General features: G+C 47.3%; 1 protein-coding gene across 1 annotated transcript in view; it reads right to left on the bottom strand.

The window, feature by feature from the left end:
* The window catches only part of LOC119458878 (ankyrin repeat domain-containing protein 12-like), an 86,675-nt gene that overhangs the window by 27,210 nt on the left and 31,610 nt on the right, over positions 1 to 27,855 (bottom strand). Inside the window, exon 2 of the mRNA XM_049670715.1 lies at positions 17,784 to 18,133. Coding sequence (XP_049526672.1) covers positions 17,784 to 17,978 — 195 coding nt within the window. The 5' untranslated portion in view covers positions 17,979 to 18,133. The remainder of the gene's footprint in view (positions 1 to 17,783; positions 18,134 to 27,855) is intronic.

Below are 27,855 nucleotides of genomic sequence, written 5' to 3'. Positions count from 1 at the left end.
CTGGGTATGCGACGCTCTTCAATAAAACTGCTTGGCGACAACTTGGGTCCCGGCGTTCGTGCCACTGGTTATGCGTGGACTTCACTGCGGCGCCGCAAGGAGGCGCAACGTGCCCAGAGGTGAGAGCGAGAGAGGACGAGGAGGAGGAGGAGAGAAAGAGAAGGCAGGGATGTCAACCAGAAATGTGTCTGGTTGGCTACCCTACTCTGGGGGACAGAAGTCCTGTTGCAGTAACCACCTTCTACATGACGCGTTGCCGCCATTCGCACACTTGGAGATAGTCATCGTAGATAAGTTCAGCCCGAATTTGTAATCGATGTTGTCAGATTCAACAGTCCACCTGATTCTTGACCGATCTCCTATAGCGGTTATGAGCCATGGGTGTCATGGCCGACGAGAACCACGATGACGACGAGGATAGTTGTTGCGCTCTCTTGACACGATGAGATGTTTCCGGAGCCGCGTTTATCGGCATCCTGCTTCTCGATCGACGTTCGTAGCTGTCAAAGCACTTGTAAGTACGGATCGATGTCCCTATACGACGATGTCATATACCCAAGCAGCTGATCGTCCCAATCTCCGCAGATCGTTCCCTTAAAGCGCGGATTCCACACGTGTCCTTTAGTCAACGAAAGAGACGAAAAGTCGGTCACAAAAATTTACGGGACGCGGGATTTGCGATCGGAGTGGGCTAGGAATGGAACAAACAAGAACGCAAATGAAGTGTAACGTAATGTACTGTATAGGTTATAACGCGTTTCATTTCATACTTATTGTAATTTATTACGCAGAGTAAAGTGAGCTTAAGGCTCCAAATACAGATGCGGTCCTTTTTTGTTGGGAATGTATCGATATTACCAGCGCGACCATCTTTATTCGATGGCGCGTACGACGCACTGAGCATTGCGTGTGTGGTTTGAAAAGACGTGCGCACTGATGACGACAATTGTCTAACCTTAGAACATTTGTGTGCGAACAGCGTCCAATAAAAAAACGTTTGGCTAATACAACAACGACTCTTTTTTGTGCTCCAGGTTCGTATAGTTGGCGCACTCACGCCCGAGTAGTTAAAAAGAGATAGTAAGAAAAATTAAACATGAAATAAAGTTGTGAAGGACAGTGATATAAACGCCAACGTCTATGACTAAGACAGTCATAAATGCAAGTGCAACTGTACGGGCATAATAAGCATAATAAGTACCAGACAGTAGATTCTGTCATAACTGTCACAAAAGAAAAAAAAAACTGCCTTATTTTAAAGACTGTGGGAGCGTAAGACAACACCGCCTTTCATGCATGGTGCACATTTTAGCTACATATTGGCACGTAGCACGCCCATAAATTTGCTTGCCTCAAGCAAGAAAGCACCAGCTTGTCTACTAACAAGCTCGATTATTTGCAATCTGCTACTTTCTTTTTTTTGTCGCTGTGTATACTGAGGAATGCCCCTATATGACGATGACTTACATGTTCTTTCCTGTGTTCAGGCCAGTCACACGCTGAATGCAAATCGAGTGTGGTGGTACGCTGCGTCATGCCTACGGAAATCGCAGGGTACTTCCACGCACCGCCCAAAACGTTTTTCGAAGTTTTTTGAAGGCAGACTACACTCACTTAATGTTAGCTCATTTTTACAGCAAGTTTAATTGGCCATTATAGGTGATTACATCGCCGTACCTGCGCATTCGAGCTGCTTTCATGCCACACACGTGCGGCCGGCGGTAATTAATAGGTTGCTACTTTGTAACAAATCCATTCCGCGGTTAACGTTGACATAAAAAGTGTATGTTCTACTCCAGGGCTTTAAGGTCTCCCTTCAGTGGAGGAGGGGGGGGGGGGGCGTCATAGGGTGATGACCAGTATAGTGCAAGCACACTCACACACGCCCATATATATATATATATATATATATATATATATATATATATATATATATATATATATAAATTACATCGCGCGACTGGCCGCTCGATGTACTGTGCGTATGTTCGAGTGCTTGTTTTACGGGCGGCAAAACACTTCTACGTAGCATGTATTGAGCCACAGAAAGCTGTATCGGGAGTTTTTCATGTTGCTCTACAGTTTTCTCATTGAGACCTTCCATGTGAATAAATTATTCACACTGATGATCGAATTAGGCGGAATGCAAAAAATAATGTGAGTACTTTCGAGCGACGGCAAACAACATTTATCTTGGTTCTGTCCAGCTGCGTGGCATTTGCATATTATTTTTGTAAATCTTGGTGCATGATTGTCGGGACACTCTGTATATATGTCGAGATGCTCAGTTTAGTGTTGCCGGTTTACCAAAGCTTCGTTTACATCGATGACCAAAATGTGTGATATCTGCGTGACTGTGTTTTTTTTCTTTCTTTGACTATTTCGCCACTTCCCGTGGTCGGTGGCTGAAGGTTGGTGGCCGTCGATACAAATGCGCCGATGCAAAAGGCGCATTCTTTCGCGCGACTGAGTTCCAGGGCGTGGACGCCGTAGGACGCCAGCTATACCATAGGTCTTTAGGACGCAGGTTCTGTCGCACGAGAGCTTTGGGGCGTCTGAATGTTTATCTGCTGTAATGGAGCCCCCCGAGGAGGACAGCCCTCCTCTTCTTCCGTTGCCCTCTCCCTCTGCGGCGGCCGTGGGAGAGGAGAATGGCTGTCGCCTCTCAATCCCGCGCTCACACCGCTGGAGGCAATACACACGTGCTATACAGTATACGGCCGATGACAATTTTTCCCTTTCCCGAAGGTTCCTCCAATTCGCGAGCTTCCGCAGAACTGATCTGTCGTGACGAATCGGCTTATACTGTATAACCACCTGTCCTGTTGGTGTGCTGCTTAACGGCTCTGTTCTTTACGAAATTACGAAACTAAACAACGAGCGCTAACTAAATATCCTCACGGCAACAAATTAGGCACATTCAAGCGGCATTATTGTTTTCCGTTGATTGATTTAGTTTAGATTTCTCTTGTTTTTTATATGCTTTTAGATTGTGCTCTGGCTTTATGTTCTCTATGTACTGCAGTATACCTGAAGATAAATGAATAAAGCGAGTAGCGTTACGGTAGCGTTCGGCTATTAGCTTACATTGAGACTCATCGTCGATGGCTTCTGCACATATTTATTTTTTATTTCTTTGTTCGTACAGCTGCGTTATTTTGGTGAAAAAGCGAATCATCTATGCGAACCCAGCATCCTGAAATAATTAGTTTGTATAAATTTAATGACTGGCTCAAACGCTCATGCTAGAGGCCACTCGATCCTTCATTCCATTCGATCTGAAGCGTCTTTCCATAAACAAATTCTCAGTAGCAAAGACCTAACGGCAGCGGGTAATAATTGTTGGTGAAGGAATTCAATAATACAAGTACACAACAAGTTGTATGTCACTTGAAAAATCTGTGTCGTCCGCCGAATACATTTGTTCTTGTTATTACGCTATAATTAAGACGCCAGCGGGAGAAAGATTAGTGTGCTAATGTGCGCCCGAAAGGCAGCACACGATATCAGCCGCAGGCTCAAAGAAATGTCACCCTGTCTCGACCATGTTGGTTACGAGAAGTGGACTGTGAATCCAATATGATCGCCTGTAAAGCACCAGTCAGTTTGGTATAACTAGTTGCGAGCTTGCCTCCCAAATATCCAACACGGCTTCACACTGAATATCTCGGGTACCAATGCGTGCACGCTTACCCTACGAGTCGCAACTCGCTCTTTAGACCTCACAGCGGTGCTCCACCTTGAGAAGCAGCTTGAACCCATAGCTCACGGCAATTCTTGTGGTGGTTCTTAGAAATTAGCAATTGGGAACACAGAAAGGCACGATGCGAAAAAATGCGACAAGACGGTGCTACTAGCGATCTGGTATGTGCTATTTGCCATAAGCTTGCCTGACAGATGTGGAGGGGATCGAATCCCGGCCACGGCGAACGCATTTCGACGGGGGCGAAATGCGGAAACACCCGTACGCTTAGATTTAGGTGCACGTTAAAGAACCCCAGGTGGTCCAAATTTCCGGAGTCCCCAACTACGGCGTGCCTCATAATCAGATCGTGGTTTTGGCACGTAAAACCCCAGAATTTAATTTTAACAGATGTGGACCAATTATCGTGAAAGATTTCATGTCTCACCATTTTCCTGTTTATCAAATTAAAAGGTAACCCCAAATATGTATACACTTGAGAATAGTTCTCACAAGACTTAACTTTTAGTAACAGGTCAAGCGGGCGGCCGAGGCCAGTGGGGCCCTGGACTAAAGGGGCTCCGACCATTCCACCAAAATGCTTTTGAACAATAAACGTTTTCTTGTTCTTGTTCTTTTAGTAGACTTAACGGCAAGGTATCACAAAAAAAGAACTAAAGGTGAAACTTGATGAAACTAAGATTTTCTTACTGTAACAATCGTTTGGGGTATCACGAACGTGCGATGATGTGAGATGATGAGCAGATGATGTCAGTGTCATAGCCAACTCGCGGGGAGCAGCCGAAGCGAAACAGCACACTTGATACAATGGAAAAACACTGCGCTTTATTTCCTACGAACTCATATTTTATAGCAACCTAGTGATGACGGCAGATAACTCCTTCGTGATCATCTGCTCATCATCTCACAATCATCTTGGACAAACCTGGGGCACCATAACTTCGCGAATTTTTCGGTATGATTTCTACCATCGCGGCAAACCACATACAACTTGTAATGCGAACGCCGTTTCAAACAAACAAGGGAGGTTAAAGGAATTACGCAATTTATGAAGTGCCACGTCGATTGCTTTTATTCGCAGTGCTCCTCTCATTCTACGTATCAGCGCTCTTTCACAATCTGGCACAAGAAGCAGTACATTTACCTCCGTAGTTTACAGCCACGTACGTCAGCTTTCGTCAAGAACACGCAATTGGCGAACTGTATGGTAACGGACCTACAGAAAATGAATAACCACCTTACAATGTGGCAGTTTTGCCCGAAGTGCAAATCATGAGAAGCAAGGTTTCGCGTTGCGCCCAAGTTCTAATAATAAGCGGGGGCGACATATTAGCGTTACACAGCGCACGAGGCAACTTCTGCACCGCACTATAAACAGCCTACTGGCAGCTAGCTATTAGGCGTCTCACAACACTGGGCTAAAGAAGAGCACCGTCATCGACGCTGCAGCTAGGCGTCGCACCTGAAAGGTGCACGAGATAAAACAGAAGGAAAACCGCCAGTGTTTTGAAGACAATGTATTATTTGCTGACTTCACACGGGCTTGGGGTATTCTGGGATCCGGGTGTCTTGTAACCTTTTCCAGGAAAAAAAAGATATGACCCTTTCGCGCCGCCGGAGCATCGTAGTGAGTCACAAAAGCTATCAGAATGTAGGCCTCAACGAGATAAGAAGCTATAATTAGTCCCAGAGTCGACAAAATTACCGGTATGCGGTAATCGCCTTCATATAATGGTAAATTACCGCCATTGCACCGCATTCGGCGATAGGCTCGTCTGGCCTCCTGGTTAAATAAAAAAACAAAAGGAAACGTCAACCAAGTGTCGACGCTAAAGATTACAAGGACGACGTAATTGCGCGTGAAATACGATTCGAAAAAGATACGAAATGAGTGAATAATGAACATTAAAAAATTTTGGGGTAGCTTGCACTAGTGGCGCAAGGCTAAAGACACAGCGGAGCTGATCGGTTCCTAGCTGGTCCTGGCTATACGAAGTGATGCTAAGTTATACGAAGTAATGTCAAGTGATGCTAAGTTATACCAAGTGTATAAGCATTTCCTCATGCACAAGCGCGCGGCAAAGTCCCTCACCACGTCAGCCGGGGCGGCCAAAAAACCACGTCAACCTCATGGTCCGTGGCATCGGGGAACGCCTCGCGAAGCACTTGCAGTCCGAGCACACGTAGGGGAAGTGGGGCGAAAGCTATGCACAGTTACAGTGTACTAGAAGGGGGCAGTGGGCTTACTCTCCGGCGGAGGCTATGCGATGCGGCGGCTCCACGAATGTCGCAAATGTGAGCTTCTCCGATAGCCCGAGCGGCGGCGCTGGCGTGAGTTTCAATGGAGCGTGGGTACACTGTAGTACACTGTACTAGTACACTGTAGCACAGTGTATGGGCAGCGCGCAGCAGACGACACGCCGGGATGACGTCACGGCGCATGCGCAGTATCGCGCAGCTGGTGGGAGCTCGGCCGACCCGCCACCAGAAACGCCTGCTGCAATGCGGGGAAACGGAGAAGCACGTCAGCACGTCTGCGCCTTGCCTCGTTGGTGCTGCTACAATTTGTTTCTCAGTCTCTCTCTCTCTCTCTCTCGCTCTTATTTTCTCTTCCTCTCTTCCGAGTATAGCGCGCGACGCTCCACGAGGTGGTTGCTAGGCAACGCAGTGGCAGGCGGCACACATTACGACCGGCTTAAACAGCTCCGCTGTTAAAAAAATTGCCGTCGTTAAAGGCGGTTAAACCAAGTTTGTCGAACGATAGCATGGTTTTGCTTGCTTTGGAAAAGGTCAACGACGCTGCTCGGTGCTGTCAGCAACAACCGCATTTACAATTGCGCCACAAGACAACACACAGACGCTGCTCGGCGCGGCAGCAGCAACGAGCGAATTGACCATCATACTGCGGCTCGCATCAACGCGAACTAAGAGTCTAATAAAGCACAGCGCATACGAAGCTACCAGCACTCGACGCACTTTGTCCACATCACAGGTCGCTGATTGGCTGGGGCCGCTCGTCTCCTCCTCGCTCGTACAGCTCCATCCAATCAGTAGCAGCCGAAATAGACAGTCCACTAGGTGGACTCTTAGCGAATACTTTGGTGTGCCCCAGTGAACGCGCATATTAACGCGATAGCGTTTAGGGCCCCGTGTGGCAGAAAATCCGGTGTCGGTGTCGGCGCCGGCGCAGTTTCCGTGAGCGAAAATTATTTAAGCCCTATATATTTAAGTATATATATATATATATATATATATATATATATGCCACGCCTTGCTATAAGACATGCGGTATATGCGGTTCATATTGCCACCTCATTGTATCACTAAAGTTGCTCATACCTTGTCTTACATTGTTGACATAGTTATTTCTCGGAATATTGAGTATGACAACTCACACAAATGTCATGAAAACAAAAAACTCCGACAGCTCATGCCTTTTATGGTAAATCTTCTCAGACTGAAATATTAAAAGTGCGAAACAATAACAGAAACCTGAAAATTATGTTTTTTGTTTTGTCGGCGGATGGGATCGGCCCACACAAGAGGCCGCCTTTCTATCAGAAAGCTCGCCTCTGTGCATATACAGCGTTCGCCGCCAGCGTTTACCGGTAAACATTACGATTATTGCTACACATGCAAAGAGACGCCAAAAATCGCACAGTTAAGCTGTTCTTGCTGACGCATCTGCTCTGGCGTGTTTTAACGAAACTTTCATTTTTCTTTCCTTGGACAGACATCCGTCATTGAAACGAATGCTGGGACACCTCTCGTGTAGTAAAACGGCGTTGCATGTAGGCTCCCTACCAAAAACATGCACAGCGAGCCCCGCGGCGTCGAAGCAAGAACGGAAAGGGCGCGAACGCGGACGCTACATTGATCTCGACGGTGCAACGCCTGGTGGCTGAGTCGTGCTCCCTAAAGGGCTGCAAAAAATAGCGCCTCTCCTTCTTCGCAACCACGCTCTCGCCTGGTGTCCCACAGGGAAAGCGCATATTGCTACACATGCAAAGAAGAGAGGCCGCGAACACGCACAGCCAGCACCTTCCCCTTGATTTCAGTCGCTCGAGCAGGAGCATTGAAGGAGACAAATGCAGCAGTTGTTTCGGAGGAAGCTGAAATACTCGATTGAATTTTAAAGGCACGTTTCAATGGCTCCTTGATTTTTACTCGTGGCGTTTAATGCCAAAAGGCAGCACGAGGGCTGCTAGGGGTGCCGTAATAGAGGGAGCCTGTTTTATTTTGTCCACCTGTGGTTGCTTAACGTAGACAGTAATGCGCGGCGCTCACTTTTCTGGCTATATAACTGCAAGTATACCGGCTGAAGACAGTGTGGTTGCACTGAAAAGCGGTGCAAAAAATGTGCCAGCACGAAAAACCGCAATTCACTTGCTGCAAAGGCCGCGTGAACTCGCTAAAAATTCGTGCGTACATTACACTCCCGTTTTACCAAGTCACGCACACTGTACACACAAAGCTCGGCATACAGGCGTTCTCGCATTCCACCCCCCATTTCAATGCAGCCGCAGCGCGATTGGTAATCGAACCCTCGACCTCGTGCTCGGAAGCCGCGCGCCCGTCGCGAGAAAGCCACCTCCGGCTTGCACTCGCAGTAGTCAAAGCGTGTTCGAGTAACCCATAAAACGTTACACGCGTCGTTGCTCTCACAGCTTCCGGCAAACGTCGCGAGTGTCACTGCACTGGAAGTCCATCTCTCAGCCGTCACCCCCGATACGTTACTTATTGCGTATGCTAAGCATATTTCAGCTGCCCTGTAATCGCGGCGCGCCCGGCGCTATGTGAAAGCAAAGCACAAGACGACGGAATGAAACAGATACAAATTGTTTGTATCCCGTTCATTCGAGCTTGACGACGTCCCCCTATAGATCGCGACACCCCCGACCGGGGTACGCACCACGCAATATGATTGGAGACGAGAGTGAGAGGCAGTGAGTCGCGAACGGAATACGACATGCGTGGATCGGCGGAGTACACCACGAGAGGGCGGGGCATGGTTATTCCAGCCACGTAACAGAGCCCAAGTACGCGAAAAAAGGGGTTCGTGTAGGCGGCATAACTCTGTTCGCGTAAATGCGTGGCTGCTGCTGTTACTGAAGTTGAGCAACGAAGTTACGTGCACTTGCTGAAAAGCAAAGAAAGAAGAAAAAATACACGTTTTGTTCCGCACTGTTGGCGCGAAATAGCAAGAGTGGCGTTAACGATCATATGACGACGTTTGACAAGTATGCGTAAGTCATTTGACGGCGACCATCCGAAAATGAGACTACGAATGACCTACATGGCATCTGCCACGTGAGTAATGGGAGTTGTATAGAAGGCGACGGAATGTTTTTTTTTTTTTCAAATTTGCGCTTGCCGAAAATTTCGGTAGACCATTTACGAGTTTCCCCACTGCTCGTAAGACGCGTTTCGCATTTGCTTATCATTCTTGCGTTTTATGATTGTACTGTATTGAAGCGAACCTTCGTAGCTTGCCTTCCTAGCGTCCAGTGTGAGCGCACATATTCTTGGGTTTCACGTGCCACAGTCGCGATGTAATTATGAAACACGCCGTATTGGGGGACTCGGGAATAGTTTTGTTCAGTGTAAGTACGTGACCACCTGCAGGGTTCTCTACCACGCACCAATAATTTTGACCACCTGCAGGGTTCTCTACCACGCACCAAATGCATGAGACACGGGCGTGTTATTTTTTTTTTTTTTTGCATTTCGAAACCCTTGGAAAGGCGGCCGCAGCGGCTGGGATTCCTTCCCGTGCCCTCAGGCTTAGCAGCACAACACCAAAGCCACTGCGCCTCCACTGCGTGTTCAGTGTAAGTACGTGAGATTCTGGACGAATAGAGACTTACATATCTCTAAACGTTGACAGTCAAATAAGGACTAGGAAGCGCGCCTCTGTTCTACGCAGTCAAAATATACATCACGAAATAAAACCTTTGCATACAAAATCAGTCCAAGGGTATATTTACAACACACAGGCATTTTATATAAATGGCGCCTATTATTCAGCGGCTTCCTTGATTTACGTCTATTCACCATCTTTTTGGACCGTTGGCTATGTGACCATTTTTGCCGATACCCCAGAACGTGGCAAGTTCCCCAGTGCCGTGGATGGCAGTAGCAAGGAATGGTAGCAACTTCTAGTGATGGTTTGTCCAACTGCAATGGGTTTGAAATATCCTTCAGCTGCCTGACGGCTCTCGTCGAACGAAAATCATAAAAAAATCCCCGCAGAAACTCCTCCGCGAGTTGCCTAAGTATGCTTAAGAAATGTGCCACTTGCTCTCCTCTACGCAGCCCGGTGTCGTTATCAGTGTTACGAAACCTGATCCGACCGGTATAAACGACAGCATTGCGGCGACACGAACTGCTGCGGACGGCGGCGCAAGGTGCATTGATGACGCAAACAAACTACTGCAGGTGGTGGTACCAGGTGCGCTGACGACGTTCCGATCATTATAAGCAGTTATCGCTCTTTAGTGCCTTACCCATCCGCGTCGAATCATTATCAACCGTGATCAACCGCACTCCGGCGGCGGATGCGTACGGCGCGGCCGCGCGGGCCCTATTTGAAAGCGATCTGTAATGGGGACTGAGTGCGCCGAGTGCTGATAGCTTCGTGTACGCTGTGTTCTCGCCGCTTAGTTCGTGTTGAAACGAGAGGCAGCCCGAAGGTCAATTCACTCGCTGCTGCGACCGCGCTTCCTCATGCCAGCGTTTTGACAACGAGTGTCCGCGGTCATCGAGTGAGATGTGTACATGTGTGCCGGTGCGTGCGTGACACCAGACTTGTTAATTTAGTTGGTAAGCGGATGTTCACAAGTTTATGCGGCCGAAAAAACTACCATCCTTACTTCGTATAGCTGTCTAATAATTTGCTATCGTAGTAGATGCTTCGTCTTTCGGGCGAAGCATCTGCGACTGTTAGATTACCTTTCTCCCCTCCCCCCGCCTTCCCACCTGCAGGATCGGTCCCCTTTACTGAGCGACACAGTACCCAGCCACGCCAAAGCCCGGGGTGGTAGGCAAGGTCACCCTCGCCATTTTAAATTTATTACTCAACAGTTATTACTCAACTTGAGCGCGCAAGCATCTTAAGTCAGGTAACAGTGAAATGCACCGTACACTATAAGAACGGCTAGGAAGATTCGCGTCTGTACGTTACGTAGGAAAGTATATACAACCAATATACGGTCAGTTTCAGGGATATTCACCGCCAGAGCCAATCACTTTACAATTACCTCTTGTAGTTATACTGCAGGTCAATTTTGAGGCCCCAGCAGAAGGGGCACACATAGGCTCAAAGATGTGTACAAAATCTCACAAAATTGATGTAAAGGTTGGATATACACAACAAAATATTTACCATACTGACAGAATATAGCATATGGATATTCATATGTAACATTGCTAATATCATAACATTGAAAAAAATGCGCTAACAGCAAAACGACATTAGCTCTTCGAGAAAATTGTTACAATTAAACGCACTGGATGCTAAGTTAATTCAAAGGGAAAGTTTATCGACTATTGTGTCATGCTTACAACCGACCTAGTCCTAATTCTTTCCGATGTTTCATCAATGTTATGCATAATAACACAATCACATAAATTTGTAGCAGACACTTGCCAAATTGGTTGTTTTGCCATTACATTTCAACCGTATCCATTCAATACAACATTACACAAGTTTTGCCTCGCACTCATCGCTAATCACATTTCTCGTTTTAGATGCGAAGCAGCTTATGGTCGGGGCTATGTCCCTCCCTGCGTCCGCCGTGCGGCGTCCACACCCGCACTGCGCATGCGCATTCTCCTACCCCTCCTCTCCTTGTCTCATCTCCTCTCCTCTCGGCATTCATGCGCATCCTCCTCCCCCTCCTCTCCTCTCCTTGTCTCATCTCCTCTCTTCTCGGCATTCCTCCTCTCCTCTCCGGATTGCGCAACGAATGGCAACACCTGCGGCTACGCGCGCGATAATGCGAAGCAGCTTAGGTTAGAGGCGCGACGGCAGGCGCTGCATACTCCGCTGGGGGGCGCCACAACGCGCAGAACTGTTGTCGACGCCGTCGGCGTTTTATCCGCGTTCGCACCGACCGCGCGTGGCGTTGGTGACTGTTGTCGGTGCCTTGGGGGCGGCTCGGAGGTTTTCGACGAGATCAGCCATTACTCGTCGAGCAGCGTCGGAAATCTTACCTACGCAACGCCGCGATGAGTGCCACGGACAGCGCCAGCGTCACCGCCATTGTCAGCGCCGTGGTCGACCCCATGGCTGCTTCGCATGCTACTCAGGGTTCCCCTACGGGAAGATGGTGTAATTTATTTTTCTTCTTACGTTTTTCTGTCTGTGTTTGTTTCTGTTTTGCTCATTACGGTATCACTGGTATTTTAAGTTTACCTTCCCTTATTTTGAAAAATCTTGTGTGCTAGCGTCTTAGAAAGGACGCTTCATTGTGTTTCTCTAATTCGTTTGACAGAGACTGCCATGGCACGTCTTCATTTTTTTGCATTGTGGGGAATACTGCTCTTTTGGACTTTATACATATACTACTGCAACATTCCTCCTTCACCAAATGACAGAACGTTGTAATTCATATGGCCTGTTAATCTTTGTAATATATTTCACGGTTCAGCAGTCCACCATCCCTGCTACTTCCTGTATGGCACCACACAGAACCTCCGCAGACGGTCTGGGAGACTGGGGGTCCCTATAGGGCGGTCCTTCGAAATGTAGAAAAACCTTGTTTCACAAACAACTATGGCGAAACACTTCATTATCAGCGCCTGGCCTTTAGTCAAACATATGCTTTTGCAACACACACACAAAAATGTGCCAGGAAATCAAGCAGTTTAATGTGAGTATTGGTTTCAAACAAAGCAGGCATAGGCCAAGTCGTGGGGCGCCGTCGTTCGTTTTAGAGTAGCGTTTGCATCCAAATGTAAACGCATTACGTACGTAAAGAAATAGCGTTTTGCTCACCGTGCATGCTTCGCGCGTTATTAGAGGTTAATGCGGTTTATGGACACTATCCGAACGTACGTTATATGGCGAGTTTAACGTACGTAATGTTTACGTACAGCCTACAGTTGCCCACAGAATAACGCGGAGCGCCGGACCGGTGGCCTTTCGCCGGCAGAGCGCGCCGGTGAAAAAGTAGTGCCACGGTCTGCGCATGCGCGGTCTCCCTAGCACGCTGGCCTCGCTCCCCAGTGCATCTAAATAGGTGCTGCCTTGCTCCAAAAGAATAGAGAGAGAGAGAAATACGTTTATTCAGTCATAAAAAAAATAGAAAATTGTACTTGTATGAAAAGGCAACCCCAGTGGTCTTTCCGGTGAGGTGCCTAGATTAAGTTAATGGTTTCGCTTCTTATAAGGTAGGTGAGCAAGCTGTCATATATAGCTTTGCGGTGTTGAGGGGTCCCTCTAGGAAGGATCCAGTCATTGAGAGTGGCGACTGAGCTCTGCAGCCCAGCAAGGCAGATTCTTCGCAGTGATGACAGGCCAGGACATGTCCATAGCAAGTGGTGTGCTGTGGCTGGCGCACCCGTGGTGCAAGTTCCGCAGGTGGGGTCAAGCGACTTGTCAATGTATTGGGCTTTGAACGCAGGCGTGACTGCCGTGCCGGTGTGTAGACGGCGGAGTGCCACGCGTTCCCGGCGTGGAAGCCCAGGAGGGAGGGGGTCATGGCCTTCGGGCAGAAGCGCTTGTAGAGCAAGCTTTCTATGCTGTCGGAGCTGCAGGTGAGCATCGGCAGAAGATGTCACCCCCTATTCTCCTTGCCCCGCTCCAAAAGAATAGCGTTGGGTGCCTTTTAGCATTGTCTCGAGGAGGGGGGCGGGGGGGGGGGGAGGCTATGCGGATGCGGTCTCTAAAACGCTGTGTCGATGGGGCATAAGCGCTGGCGCCTGCACTTTAATGGGCATTCGGTGCCTTTTAAAGCGAAAGGCTTAACTGCAGCTCATCAGTCGCGGAATGTGACCATCATCGACGACACTTGCGGTAACGAAAATCAGAAAGCGGCAGACTACACCTCTGTCATTCAATAAAGCATGTAAAAGTGATTTAAACACCAAGTAGCTAAACGTATTTAAGAGTAATTCAAGAGTCCCGAAGACTAATTAAAGGCAATTAGGATAATTGACAATACTACAATACGTACATCATACGACACCTTTACTAAAGTGAATTACTAGGTAACTAAGAATAATTAAGATTAATTAAAGGTAATTAAGGGTTGCGAACAGTAATAAAGACTACTTAACATCAATTCGAGACTCCGTGATGGCCAGATTAAGACTAATTAAGAGGTACAAAGAGTAGTACATACTAATTAGGATAAATTTAAGATTCCGTAACAGCAAGTAATAAAATATTGAAACCGAATTATGACCAATCATTAGCTATTTATTTATTTACCAAAATAAGCAAACAATCGCCAATAAAATGACGTCAACTCATTAAGGCTTTCACTGTCAAAGTCGTCTTAGCAATCGGTAAGGGACCCCACTGAATATTTTTTTTTTCATACGCGTTTAACTCACAGAGCTGAACACCCCCTTGATTAGCAACGTATCACCACACTGAACAAGATATTGCATATTTGCGCCAACCAACGCCGACACGCGATCAAATGTTAGAGTACTCCCTACTTAAAGGGTAGCGAAGCAGCCACATCTTTTAAATAAATAGCACACTATGCGATGTTCATTGTAACTGCGAAGCATTGAAGAGGCCTTTAATATAGTGCCGCATGCATAAAATTAATTCCTGTGCATGAAATTGGCGTGTTGGAATACGCCGTCTGATGTTTTGTAAACTTGTATTACTGCACGCAGTCATCCTTGTTAAAGGAGCCGTCGTGTTACAGTCAAAGTACTGATCTTATTCCCAAGTATATAGAAAATGCGGCTCGGAATATAATTGCACAAGGACTAAGATACATCGCGCAACACCATAATCAGCTTGAAAAGTGCGCTCCAGTGCTATTATAGGCGAGCCGTGGCGCTCGCGCACATGAAAGATAAGTTATGAATGAGTAGTTTATTTAGGTGAAATATTTCACTCAAATATGCAAGACGTTAGGTATAATTAAAAGCAGAGCATAGTGAACTCGCAGGTCACCACTCAGCTATAAACGCTCAGGGAATCCATCCACCCATCCTATCCAGAAAGCATGACTATCTCTTAGAACGCAGATTCCAACGAGAATACGCCCCAAGGATTACGCGTGCGTTTAGAGATTATGCCACACAGCGCGCGAGCACGCCGTAGCCTACAGGCCCCGATCCCCTCCCCAGATGTGTTGTCACAGCGCTAAGAGGGACAAACCGCAAGTTTTTTCACGCAAAGCAACGCCTATCTAGATGCACCAGGCGGCGAGGCTTGCTTGATATATATGGGCGCCGCGCACGCGCAGGCCTTGGCTGTATTTTTCTGCGGGTGTGTTCCGCCGACGAGCGGCCGCCGGTCCGGCGATCCGAATTATTTTGTGAGCACCTGTACGCTAGGAAATAGCGTTGTCGAACATGGCAGCCCCCGTTGCTCCCGCTTCGGTGTGGATTCTCGTGATGGCTATGCTCTCGCTATCGTTAATCGCCAGCAACTATTGCAATGAGCTTTCGACTCCTCTAAACTAACATGAAACATTAGTTATCACCGCGTTATGAAGCGTTGCTTAGGGTTTAAGGCGTTGTCGATTACGTGGCTGAAAACGTCTTCAGGCGATGTGGCAGATAAGGGACTACAGGAGAGGGTGTTGACTTCGGACGATCCAATAGGAAGTTCCAATGTGGTAATGGTGTCGTAAGACTCCACAGGGCCGATAGATTCACCGCGAAGCAACATAATCGGGAATGGGAAGTGGTTGTATACAGGAAGGTGAGTCGCACCTGCTTGAAGGCCAAGCAGCGCGGTTGGGAGCGGTGAGAGGTGGCGATGAGCGAAAGCACTGGAAGGTGTGAAGAGTACGGCAGAGTCGGAGACAATGCAACAGGATACAGGTGCCAGAACGGATGCGTGCGGAGGTATCTGGATGCCGTCAGTGAGGGACAACTTGGTGCAGGAAAGCAAAACGTCGTCAGATATGGCATTGCTAAGCGAAGAGAAGGCGACTTCTGCACGGGAGCAATCAATGACAGCTTGGTGACGGGAGAGAAAATCCCAACCTAAAATAATATCGTGGGAACAGTGGGGAAGAACGACGAACTCGACGATGTAGAGCACTCCTTGAATTTCAAGTCTGGCGGTGCACGCAGCCACCGGCTGGACGTGCTGTGCTGTGGTCGTGCGGACTAATGGACTGAAGAAAGGTGTCGTAACTTTTCGTATGGAGCGGCATAGTTTTTCGGCAATCACAGATATGGCGGCCCCTGTGTCAATGAGTGCAATCACAGAGACACCTTCAACAGCGACATGAATAGCGTTGGGCGGCGAAAGAAGAGGGCTTGAGCGTTGCGACGATGACGCAGTTCTGTGCGGAAAAACCTGGGGCACGTCTGTACGGTCCATGCTGCAGCTGTACAGAACACTGTTTCTGGGCTTTTTACGGTACAGCTTGCCGGTGTTGGTAAAAACATGCAAAACAAATATTCGTATCCTCCAAAGTTTGCAAGGTCAGGCTCTACGGACATGTCTTGGATTAGCACAATGCACCTTGACTCACGCAACAATCATGATTGTTAGAGACTGCTTGGTTCCTACATACATCACGGTTGACAACCTCAGAGCACACACTCGACACCTGTGTCGCGTACTCAGTCCCTACATTGCTGCTTTGCCGGCAGGAAGACCTCAAGCCAAGTTTTAGAAACGTGTTGTGACACATCAAGGCTGCCTTCCGTCGGGATTTACACCAGAAGCACGACCACAGTTATCCCCGCGGTGTCTACGACAGCCACAAGTACACCTCAGTATTGCGGGAATTACGAAGAACCTCCATCATTCCACAGTGGCTCTACGACAGTTGACGTTGCCACTACTGAGCGATGCATATGAACAAAGAACACAGATTTACACCGATGGATCTGTCTCAGCCACCAGCTCCACAGGTGCTTTTACCATCCCGGCCTTACAAGTCACAAGGAAGTTCAAAAGTGTCCGACATAACTACCTCTACGGCAACAGAACTTGCCGCCCTACGTGCTGTTGTTAATTAAATCGTAGAAGCACCACCTCGAAAGTGGGTCATTTTTTGTGACACCAAGGCAGCCCTTCAGAGTCTGCAGTCAGCATTACGACGCAAGACACATGAACAACTGGTGTTTGAGACCACAGAGGTTCTCCATCAAGCTCTCATGAACGGACATGACATCATCTTTCAATGACTGCCGGGGCACTGTGGCTTCGTCGGTAATGACCTGGCTGATGATGCCGCCCGGTCAGCCTATAAGAAATCGTATTCTTATTACGAATTACGAAATTAATTTTACGGTCAGCTATTGCGAAATTGTATTCATTCCTTATGGGCATATCCGACACACCAATCTGTCACTCGTGCAACTGTGAGAAGATGATCGAACATGTGTTGTGTTTTTGTCATCTTTACGACATCGAACGCGACATTCTTCGGAGTGTGTTAAACTGATTAGACAGCAGAAAAATTTCAGATACAAACGATTCTTTAACCATGGCCCCACGCGTCACAGGCTTACAAAGCGATGCGGGCATTGTTACAGTTCTCGAAGTCGACTGGCCTCAGTGACCGATTGTGAAGTGTTGGCCTACCACGCACGTGTTCATACTGAGAGTACTTTCTTCCCTCTCTCTCCTTTCTTTCTTTTCATCCCTTTAAGCCCCTTCCCCCATGTAGGGTAGCAAACCGGACGTGCGTCTGGTTAGCCTCCCTGCCTTTCCTTTCTTCTTTTTCCTGCTCGTGCTCCTCCTCCGAGATCAGCCCATTTCACTCGGCGAGACAAACGACAACGGCACCACAAACCCTGAGGAAGTACTAAACGCAGCTTCACATTAAAATTTCAAAGCCCAGCAGTATCCCTTGCCTCCTCTCGGTTTTCCTCGAGTGTTCGGTGTGCGTTTTAAACTATGAACATAAGTGGTCCATCGTACCTTCCTTTGGAGCAGCGCCTTGACCTCCAGCTCATTGTTGAGCTGGCAGGAGGACATGAGCGCCGTGAGGCCCAGGGACGATGCCCGCGCATGCTGCTGCGGCTGCGGCTGCTGAAGATGCTGCGGAGGCTGCTGCCTACCGCCCAGGGTCATGGCAGCGTGGTCCTGGATCAGGGGGTTCTCGGTGCTGGCCATATAGGGGCCGCCCCGCTCTCCGACGATCACTCCTCACATGACCACTGGTCGCGTGGGCTACTGCTGAAGCAGTGTGGACACACTGCTTCGGTCACGTGGCGCTGGATATCGACCAGTCGTCGACGGAGTCACGGAGGACGATCATGTTGATACACCTGCGGAGAAGTATGCACGTATTAAGCGTTGCAGTTATACGGTTCCGATGAGCAGTGGTAAGTAGGTAGCAGAGAGTTTACCTGCGAGCAGCTTAACGCATTTCATCGTGAAAACAAGATTTTCTCGTTTTAGAGTTATACCAAAACCTGGATGTAGCCATGTTAATAGTTAGATCAGTAACAAAATGTTACACAAAGGAAAGGAAATAGAGTCTAGTTTGCCAGAGCATTAGGTTGTGCAGTGTGACTGGGAAACTTGCAGCTGTACTCTGAAGCGGGCTGAAGCAAGGCGAGGCAGAGTTAAGAACATTAGACTGAAGACCACTGTGACGCGCCGGTGTTCTGCAGTGAACGTAATAAGTATAGGCTGATAATGACAATTGCCGTACGACGTGTAAAACTTGTTCGACATGATGAGTTGGTCGATACTGCATGAGCTTTTTATAAATTAAATCGTGACCCCCTTCTCTACGAAGTTTTAGTAAGTTATAGTGTGACATCCCTTAATTTGTGAGCACTGAATACAAGAACACTGAACATGTTACAAGCTCTACGCAGCCAGCGCCTATCTATAGTGCAGTATTCAAATACTAGGAGCACATTTTGCTTTAATTTCGTTAGCGACACTTAGGTTGTTTGCTATAAGGAATTGTTCGCTGTGTAGAATTTCGTTATATATATATTTTTTGTAACATCACATATACCAGGTGTTTCTTTATGCGGAATACTTTCCTTTATAAGAAACTATCTTACGTATATAGGCCCCTGCCATTCTTTTAGATACGCTTGGCGGACATCAGCAGCAATAAAATTAAACTGTCGGAGATGTACTCGCCAATTACTGAAAACGTGCTAACACCATTTTAATTACTTTAGAGATATGTTTTCATTGTAAAATTGAAATCGAGAAGTAATGTCTGCTGAGCAGAAAAACATCAGACGAACACCACTTTCGAGAAATGCGACCATAAAATGTGCTACAATATACATTCGCGTACCAGTGAACCATTTTCCTAAAAGAGAGCCTCTAACGGTTCGAGACGAGCCTAAGAGGACCCTGAAACGATTTTTAAAATTTTGTACGAACGTACTGAGTAGTTAGGGTAGGTCCTCTTGATCTTTAAGTGACACATTTAAGCGTTTAAGCGTAAAGGGTTTAATTTATTATAAGGTTTTTGAAAATGTACATCGCTACCAATGGCCGAGGCACCACTCGCTTGAGTTTTCGGCCGCTTTTTTACAATTTACGTAAGCTATGTGATTGGCTACCCAGGTTTGGGTCATCGATAATATTGCAAACTTTATGGTGAACAAATGGGGCTCGTCACAGTCGCAATTTTTGTTTATATGTTTCTACAAAAAATGTGGTTGATCCCTCTTATATAGGAATCGGTATAGAACACGAAAGTGAAACGTGTCTTCACAGAAGTAGTGTAATGTTTATTGCACATTGATATATAATGTCTATTGGTGTTTTGTGGCTAAAGCGCCCTTAGGCGTTGATGCAGGAGACGTGCCTGGTGGCACGTCTCCTCCATCACGACTACCAACGTCGATGACCATGAGCAACCGTCGTGCATATGGAAGCTGCAATACGCTGCACACGCTAGCACAACGCGAAAGACGAAGCACGTAACTGACACACTAATACAACGCGCAAGACAAAGCACGTAACTGAATCGTCACCGAGTCAAATCAGCGCGTACAGCGCGTCGTAATTGCAGCCTCCGCGATCAACTTCAGAAACATTTTCAGAGCTAATTGCGGAGGCCACGCTCCGCTGTGCTGAGTACGGTGAACGCCACCTAGGTGGCGTTGGTAGTGCTTCTTGATGCCAGCGTCCCTTCGAATGCTGGCATCGAGGCGTCGTAGTGCTGAGACCACCGAAGCGTTCACTGTCGGTGCGCGTTAGTGTCATAATGCAGTACTTCTCTTTTCTGCTCGTAGGCGGCGGCACCGCCCCGAGCAAGAGCGCGGGTACACGGAGGAGTGTTAGATATATAAGGCGCGTCTGTGTAGCTCTCTGCAAATGCGTTTGTGGCGCAATGGGTTAAACGCTCGGCGATCTATCGTCGCGGACCGAGAGGTCGTGGGTTCGATTTCCAAATTTTGCATGTTTGTGGAACTTTTTCTTCTGGTTTCTTTCTTTGTATTATGTTCTATGACGTATTTCCGTGACGGAAATACGTCATAGAACATAATACTTCACTAACGTATTTCCGTGACGGAAATACGTCAGTGAAGTCTTGGTGGACCCCGGCATAAAACACTTTCGTGTTAAAAAGTAACTGGAAAAGAATACACAACGACGATTTAACACTACACTGAAGCTCTTTCGGCGCACAGCAAATGTTGTCTTCTTGGGCGACAACATTCTTCGTATTGACAATATCTGCACGCTTATTGTTGGTCTCGAGCTTTCTTTTTGCGAGCACCATGGATCGCCCTTGTTACGTCGTTACGTTGCAAATCGATCGATCGGCAAAATGACAAGCTGCAACATTGTGTCCCTCTGCAAGACAGCATGCGAGCAGAGTGGCTGATGCGCATCTGGCTGTCGGTATCTGATCGGCGCCAGCGTCTACGCGTTTGCGGTCGTCACTTGACGCCGGAGGATTACTACCACAATATAGAGTGTTAACGTGTCCGGCATTTGGGTAAACGCAAGCGAACTGGGCATATGTGTTTTACCGCGTGAGCGGAGGCGCAAATTTGAACGGCCTGCATGGTGCCCCCTCGCCCCCACCCCCAGCCACCTGGTGGCCCAGATCTCAACCAGACAAGCACAGACCTAAAAAAGCAGTAACCAAGTGTATTCTACGGTGCTGCTGGCGTAAACTTTCAGCAGAAGCGTAGTCGTGAACACGTTGTCTTTTTTAAATGTTTAAAATGCTATACGCTTGGTTACAGCAATGTTAGCTCTGTGTTTGGCTGGTCAAGCTCTGCGACACCAGGTGGCTACACGGTGCAGGTCACTCAGGCTGCTCACGCTTACGCTAAAGCCGCTTTAGTTTATTTTATAGTTTACGCCTACGGCCATCCGTCAAAACGGTCAGCTCGCCTGCAGTTACCGGAATACCGGACAGGCTCGGCGCTGTGACAGAACGCTCGCAACGCAACCTGCTTGGATAGCTCTCGCAGGGGATCGACGGCCAGGCGGCTAGCGGAGAGGTTGGAGAGCCTTCGCGCGCTGGCTCCAGGACAACCGGAAGTAGACGACACCACGTCACATCATGACGTAGAGCCAGGGAAGGCGGAGCTTAGCCCCGATAACTCGGCTAACGAGTTGAGGAGGAAAAGCATGGCTATGGAGGAGATTAACTTGTAAATAGTCCGTAGCTCTCTTAATATGAGAGGCTTCACGTAAAGTGTATCGCGAATGTTTTACTGTAGCCGTATGCTACGCGTCTATACAAAATTTGCTGAAACCATTTCAGGGACCCTTTAAATGGAACGCTCATGAAATATTGTTTAGAAGACTTTGGCGACAAATCGCTCGAAAGACTTTTACCTAAGGATACACGACTCCGCTCCTCTTCGGCTTCAATTTGGAAATTACCACTTCTGCCATAATCTTACTACTTTCAAAGCTAATTAGCATATTTTAAGTGATCAGCGAAATTATGGTTAAAATTTTTCTGTTCCTAAGGTGTTCCTAGTGAAATATGACAGTTTTTTGAGTCTTCAATACAAAAAAATAAAACCAGACTTTGACAAACAACAACTCTAACTAGACGAGGGCGAAGAAAAGCGGATCACAACACAAGGGCATATACCCTCCTTTCTATGTCCTCATTTAGTTAGCGCTGGCGCTTGTAAGATACGAACTTCCAGTAACACGCCCGAGTTTCCCTACTATTACAGCACGCCAAACTTTGTTGGTTGGCAGTACAGTATCACATCACTGCACGCAAATACGCTTCATGAAGGAGCCAGGAAAGACAATTGCGCAGTTTTACCTAGGTTTCTTGTTTAATACTTATTCACTTTTCCTGCACTCATCCTTTGATCATTTCCACTTGATGAAGCTCGAATAAGAGAGGCATCACGGGTACTACAATGGCTCGTGTTCTTTTTGTCTATTTTATTTGTGCTACAATAGATTTACGAAGTGTCAACCAACTATAGCACAAGAACAAATGTACAGTTACCCTTCATCATTTACACGTCGGCTTGCATAACACGAAAGTTAAAAAAAGAAAACATCATAGTGTGTCCTCGTTACCACCTTCATGTGCGTGGCGCCGATCGATAACGAATGCTCGCGAACGCGCGCGACCTTGGGGGACTTGAAGTTTGGCCTTGTGACTTGGGCAGCAACGACAGTTCTGCTGCTATGTATGTACTCTCGCACTATCGCTGCCAGTGAAATACAGTGCAAGGTGTAATGAAAGTGCACTCGGCGTGTACACCCCGTTGCGCTTGTGTTACACGGTTCGTCACGCCGAATCGCGTCTTTCACGTCGCGCCGTACCGAGTCGCCAAGGGAGAGGGTGACGTGGTCGATACGCGCAACCACGCGAAAAACGGACGTCATTACTTCGCGCCCACTTCCAAGTGCGTCGAACGGCGGGTTATTTACGGAACAGCCGGGCTGGACTAATGTCCCTATATAGGGACTTTAGGCTGGACAGCGTGATCACACCCCCATCCGGTGGACCCAGATTCCTTTTCACGTTTCTTTGTGCATACGGGCACCAGGGTGGCCTGAATAGATAAGATGCGCAGGTGACCTCTCGCACCAGTTTGATTCGTGCTAATTGAAATCCAGCCGTGTTTTCAGAGGTACACCTGAGCACACCACGTGACTACTTTCCGAGCTTAAAATCAAAGGAAGACATATCCAACCCTTGTGGTGGAATCAATGTGAAGCAAATCGTCAGTCCAATAATGGTGCGTATGAAATATTATGCACGTAACGGCGATGCGTACATTTTTTTTTTCGTTTTCATTCATACTACGCAGCGTGCAACCTGACACAATGTTATGTTTATTCGCTCCAAAGGACAACAGCTTCACGTAACGCAAAGAGAGAGAGAGAGATGGAGAGGAATGCAGGGAGGTTAACCAGATGTTAGGATCCGGTTTGCTGCACCTAGTGCAATTTTTATGTTTATGCAATACACTTCTCACAAGCTATTCTGAAATGTAAACACAAAATCACGCGCGTGCACTGTGTGAGACGTCTACGCAGCGATTTCGCAACGGCGAAGGCGATGAATGAAGCTTGTCGAGGGAAAAAAGTGGTGATGACGGGTGTATGAACGGAAAATCACGACACATATCTATATGCCTTTAAGGATTCTGTACCTTTTGTGCCACAGCGGCACGTACAAATTCTGGAGGATGGGCCATGAATGGGCACTCACTTAGCGGCACATACGAAATGCCTAAATCAAACAAGAAAGTTGAGTAAATAAAATAATCCACTGAGTATAATGCGTTATTCCATTAAGAGGTCGGTGCGCTTTAGTGATACTTATTAGCCGCAATTATATGTCGAGGATTATGAACATTTTTTTATTCCGCAGAATAGAGCTGCTCTGACTGGCACAACTCTGTCGGATGGCCTACAGGGGTTATATATTGGGACTCTCCGTTTTCACGTGTCTTGCGAAGTCGAATTTTTGGAAACGCTTGTCGGCCGCTGTTATTTTGGTATATTCTATTAACAGTCTAATAAATTTCTCTTTATCCAATTATGTGTCCTTTGAGACACCGACTGACCTAGAAGCAGGCAGCAACAGCCACGGCCTATACCCCGGGTGAGTAGCGAAACCTTCGCTTTATTGCATTTATGTATATCAAGCTATACTATGAAAAAATCATTTGACTAAACTTAAACCACGTAATCATCCAATCGTCTTCTTCCAGCGCACCAGAGAACATGCTAAACCGAACACAACCACTAAACAGAGATGCGCTTAGACTGCGTTAGCGGAATTTCCTTCGAACAGCAAACTAAATCGTTTGGTTTGATTTCCATATTTCGGGGGCTCTGAACTCCACTTACATGGAGATTCTGCTTCAACGTTACCTGGGCTGCTTCCTACCACGCTAGGACACAGTCAGCTTCAATTAAGAGGCCTTTCGACATTAGGTCCACAGAAAGTACACCCAAGCAGAGCTTTCAGCTGCTCCCAGAGCAATCAAGACGAGCCACGGGATCGGGATATGACATCCGCGTATGACAATATGACATCCACGTATGCGTGTGTATCAGAGTAATTTCATTGCAGTGTGTCATGAACGTATATCAGAGCGTGTTCAATTAACTTTGCTCAATGCCTGGCATCGGCGGTCACGTGAAACTGGCGAGGCATCGTTATCGGCGTTGGTCACCGTGAACTGCGAATTACCTTTTCCGCGTGAAGGCCCCAAGCCAATGCAGTGCGCAGCGGCATTGAGGATGAGGCGTACAAAAGTAATGAGTAGAGTTAACTTTTCTGAGTAACGCCTGGGACCGCTGGTGTCGCGACGCGCGGACACGTAATCACGCGGCTATTTTTATATTTCGCGCGTTTTCTTTATAACGCGAAAAAAAAATATTATTTACGCGAAGCATAGCACACTGAAAGCAACTGAATCGGGTATTTTAAAACACAATTATTACTTTTCTATCAAATTCGCGCCCCCAATTCAATAATTAAAAAGTTCATTAATTATTCTGATCTAATTGTCGATAGTTTAATTGTGAAAAATAAAATCCTCCTGGTGCGCTACATCACTGCTGACATAATACCACTGGTTGCGTCCTCGCATGTTTTATACGTTATTATTAAGAGATTGGCTAACGTTACGTGGGACACCCTGTATAACAAAACAACAACGTTGAGTACGTGTAGCACTAAGAAAGAGGGAGGGGGCGTGGTTTTCAAGAAAATGTAAATTAAAGTAACGTTACGAAGCAGAAGGGACAAAAATCAATAAGGTTGCGATTCGGCCCTGTGATGTTGGTTGACGTTTCACGTTGATTAACAGCGCAAGGCTATCATTTATCGCTGCTAGCAGGCCCAACATTTAAAATGGGTCATCGACTCCGTTTCCACTGGCAACCGCGGTACGTATTCTGTTTGCTAAATGGCCCGGTCGTCAGCCGCAGTTCTATCTTCGTTGACCAGTTGGAAAAGAATAATTCCTTCTTCTTTCTGGGGTTTTACGTGCCAAAACCAGTTCTGATTATGAGGCATGAAAAGAATAATTCCAGTACACATTTCCTTCTCATTGCTATCATAACAGTCAAAAGCAGCAGAAAAATGGTTTCGGGGCTGGAGAGACGAGAACATATTTTATATCACACGCGAACGAACAAAGGTTGATTCGCTGAAACAACAGTTACGGATTAACCCGAAGTGACGAGGCCAATGTAAATCGGGGTCCGAATTCGCAAAGCTCTTCTTTCGTAACTGCTTTTTGCCATTGGCCTGCCGCCTTCACTAATGATATGCCGAGCATCAGGATTGGCTGAAAATTGCCCTGATGAACAATTTTAGCTTAAGAGGTTTTTGTCAACACTGGCCCATAGGCCTATATAACACGAGAACTGCTGTCTGTGTGATTATGTCGATGTTCTGTCGCAGCCTTGTTTATGCGTCGTCAATCAGTTTGAAATGCACGAGCGATATCTATGGTGGCCGGATCTTTATGGGGCGCAATGAAAAAAAAAGGAAAGGAAAGAAAGAAAGAAAGAAAGAAAGGAAAAGATAAGAAAACGTTCCTGTATTTAGCTCGAAGTGCACGTGAAAGAAGCCCATGCGGTCAACATTAATCCGCAGTCCCCCACTGCAGCTTGCCTCATAATCCGATTGTGGTTTTGGCCCGTAAAACCTCAGAATTTAATTTCATTCAGTTTTTAAGGTTGCAGCGTGATAGCTTTCGGTCATTTCCTTTTGCCTACATTTCTGTTCTTCGGAGTAAAAGAGCTTCGTTTCGTAAACGTGATATTGAGAAAAAAAAAAAAAGGAGGCACGATAGTGGATAATCATTTCATTATGTTGCATGAAGTAAACAAGCTGCTTCAAGGAAAATTTTTCATTTTTGAATGACAGTGAAACAGAGGTAATACTTTCACTCATTTTGGCGGTGCCGTACGTACGCCGATGTGTGATAATCCGGTGTTGACTGTTTATGCACCTAAGATACACTATTTTAATCATTTACTTCAGCACTTGTTGCAAATGCGCTATAACACCTCCGATTATGAGGCACACCGCAGTAGGGGCCTCCGGAATAATTATAACCTCCTCGGGTGCTTTAACTTGCACCTAAATCTAAGTACACGAGCACTCTTGCATTTGCGGAGCTATATAACTCGTGAGTCGGCGCAGGGACGTCACGGCTTAGCTACGCCTCTGCGCAGCCGCAGCAACCACTCCGCAAGGCGTGGTGACGTCATGGCTCTGCAAAGCTAAGGCGAAGAGATGCGGCGCACGCGATGACGTCACGACTCACGCCGCCTTGGCAAAACTCGGCGTGGTTGGTGCAGCTGGGGCGAAGCGTTGCTAGGCGACGCATGGTGACGTCATCGCCAGGGGGAGGTTTTGCGGCGTACACTCGACGGACCATCCTCGAGCTTAAACAGCTTCGCTAGTTAACAGCGGTATGTGCCATTGCGCTTGGACCCTTTCTGCACGACCGCCAGGATCGGCCCCCATTTCGGCGTTACACCTGACGGCATACGCCCGGGTTACACAGCTTCGCTATTAAAAAATTCAGAGCCCTTCCACTATGTGAAGATGAAAGACCAGAGAAGCTATCGATTTCGTTTAATTATATTTAATTTTTTTAAATTTGGTGGTTATGGTTGAAAATGGTTGAAAAGACAACGCATAACTTCGGTGCGTCGCCGCGCGCCGTATGCTGTATGCGCGAGTGAAAGCGAGTTTAGGCGAATAGATTCACACCACCTTGCACCATCGACCGTAGCACGTTGGACCGTTGCGCGTTCGACTTCTCGTCGCTTTCGCATCCATTCGCGCTGTTGAGCGCGCCGGCGCTCCTTGAAGGCGCGCCCTTCCTCTTCGGAGCGAGCGGCACGAGTCTTACCCGCGTATACCGAGTCCAAGAGGCAACTGATGACGTCGCTAGGGAAATGGTTATGTCAAGAGAGAATGAGACACAGCTGTTGGCTGGTAGACTATTACGTTTTATCACTGACGTTTCGACACGCATCGCCATAGACAAGCGTTTGGGCAACAGTGGTCATCGCTCCGGCGCATTGTTTTTGTCTCTTTACGTCCCACGTGTGACAAGGGTAGTTCAAGAGGGCGTTACAGGTCCCCGAGCCCACAAGGGTCTGCCATTGCGCTTGGACCCTTTCTGCACTATCGCCATGATTGGTCCACTTTTTTTCTGATTTGTGTTCAACGCGTCGTTTTGTCCGCGGACGCGATCCGCCAGAACCTAGCCATATACAGCTTCGCTGTACAAAAAAAAAGTCTATTTATCATCTTAGTGGACATAAATATAGGCTGATAATGATGATGATTAACCTCGATAAAAAATTCAAATTCTGCTTGGACCAGCTTGAATATGGAAACTGGGAAGGTCACAAGGACTTAACGTACGCTCAAGACATCTGCTAGCCGCCTGGTTAGCTCAGATGGTAGAGCGGCTGCCACGGAAAGGCGGTGGTCCCGGGTTCGAGTCCCGGAATACGAATTCAGATTACACTTGTAGTAGAATTTTTATTTGAAGAATACGTACGTATTTCTTTGCTGACA

This window comes from Dermacentor silvarum, chromosome 7 (assembly GCF_013339745.2).
Source record: "Dermacentor silvarum isolate Dsil-2018 chromosome 7, BIME_Dsil_1.4, whole genome shotgun sequence".
NCBI lineage: Eukaryota > Metazoa > Arthropoda > Arachnida > Ixodida > Ixodidae > Dermacentor > Dermacentor silvarum.
Note: the sequence above shows the minus strand (reverse complement) of the source record. Positions and strands in the feature narration are given on the sequence as shown.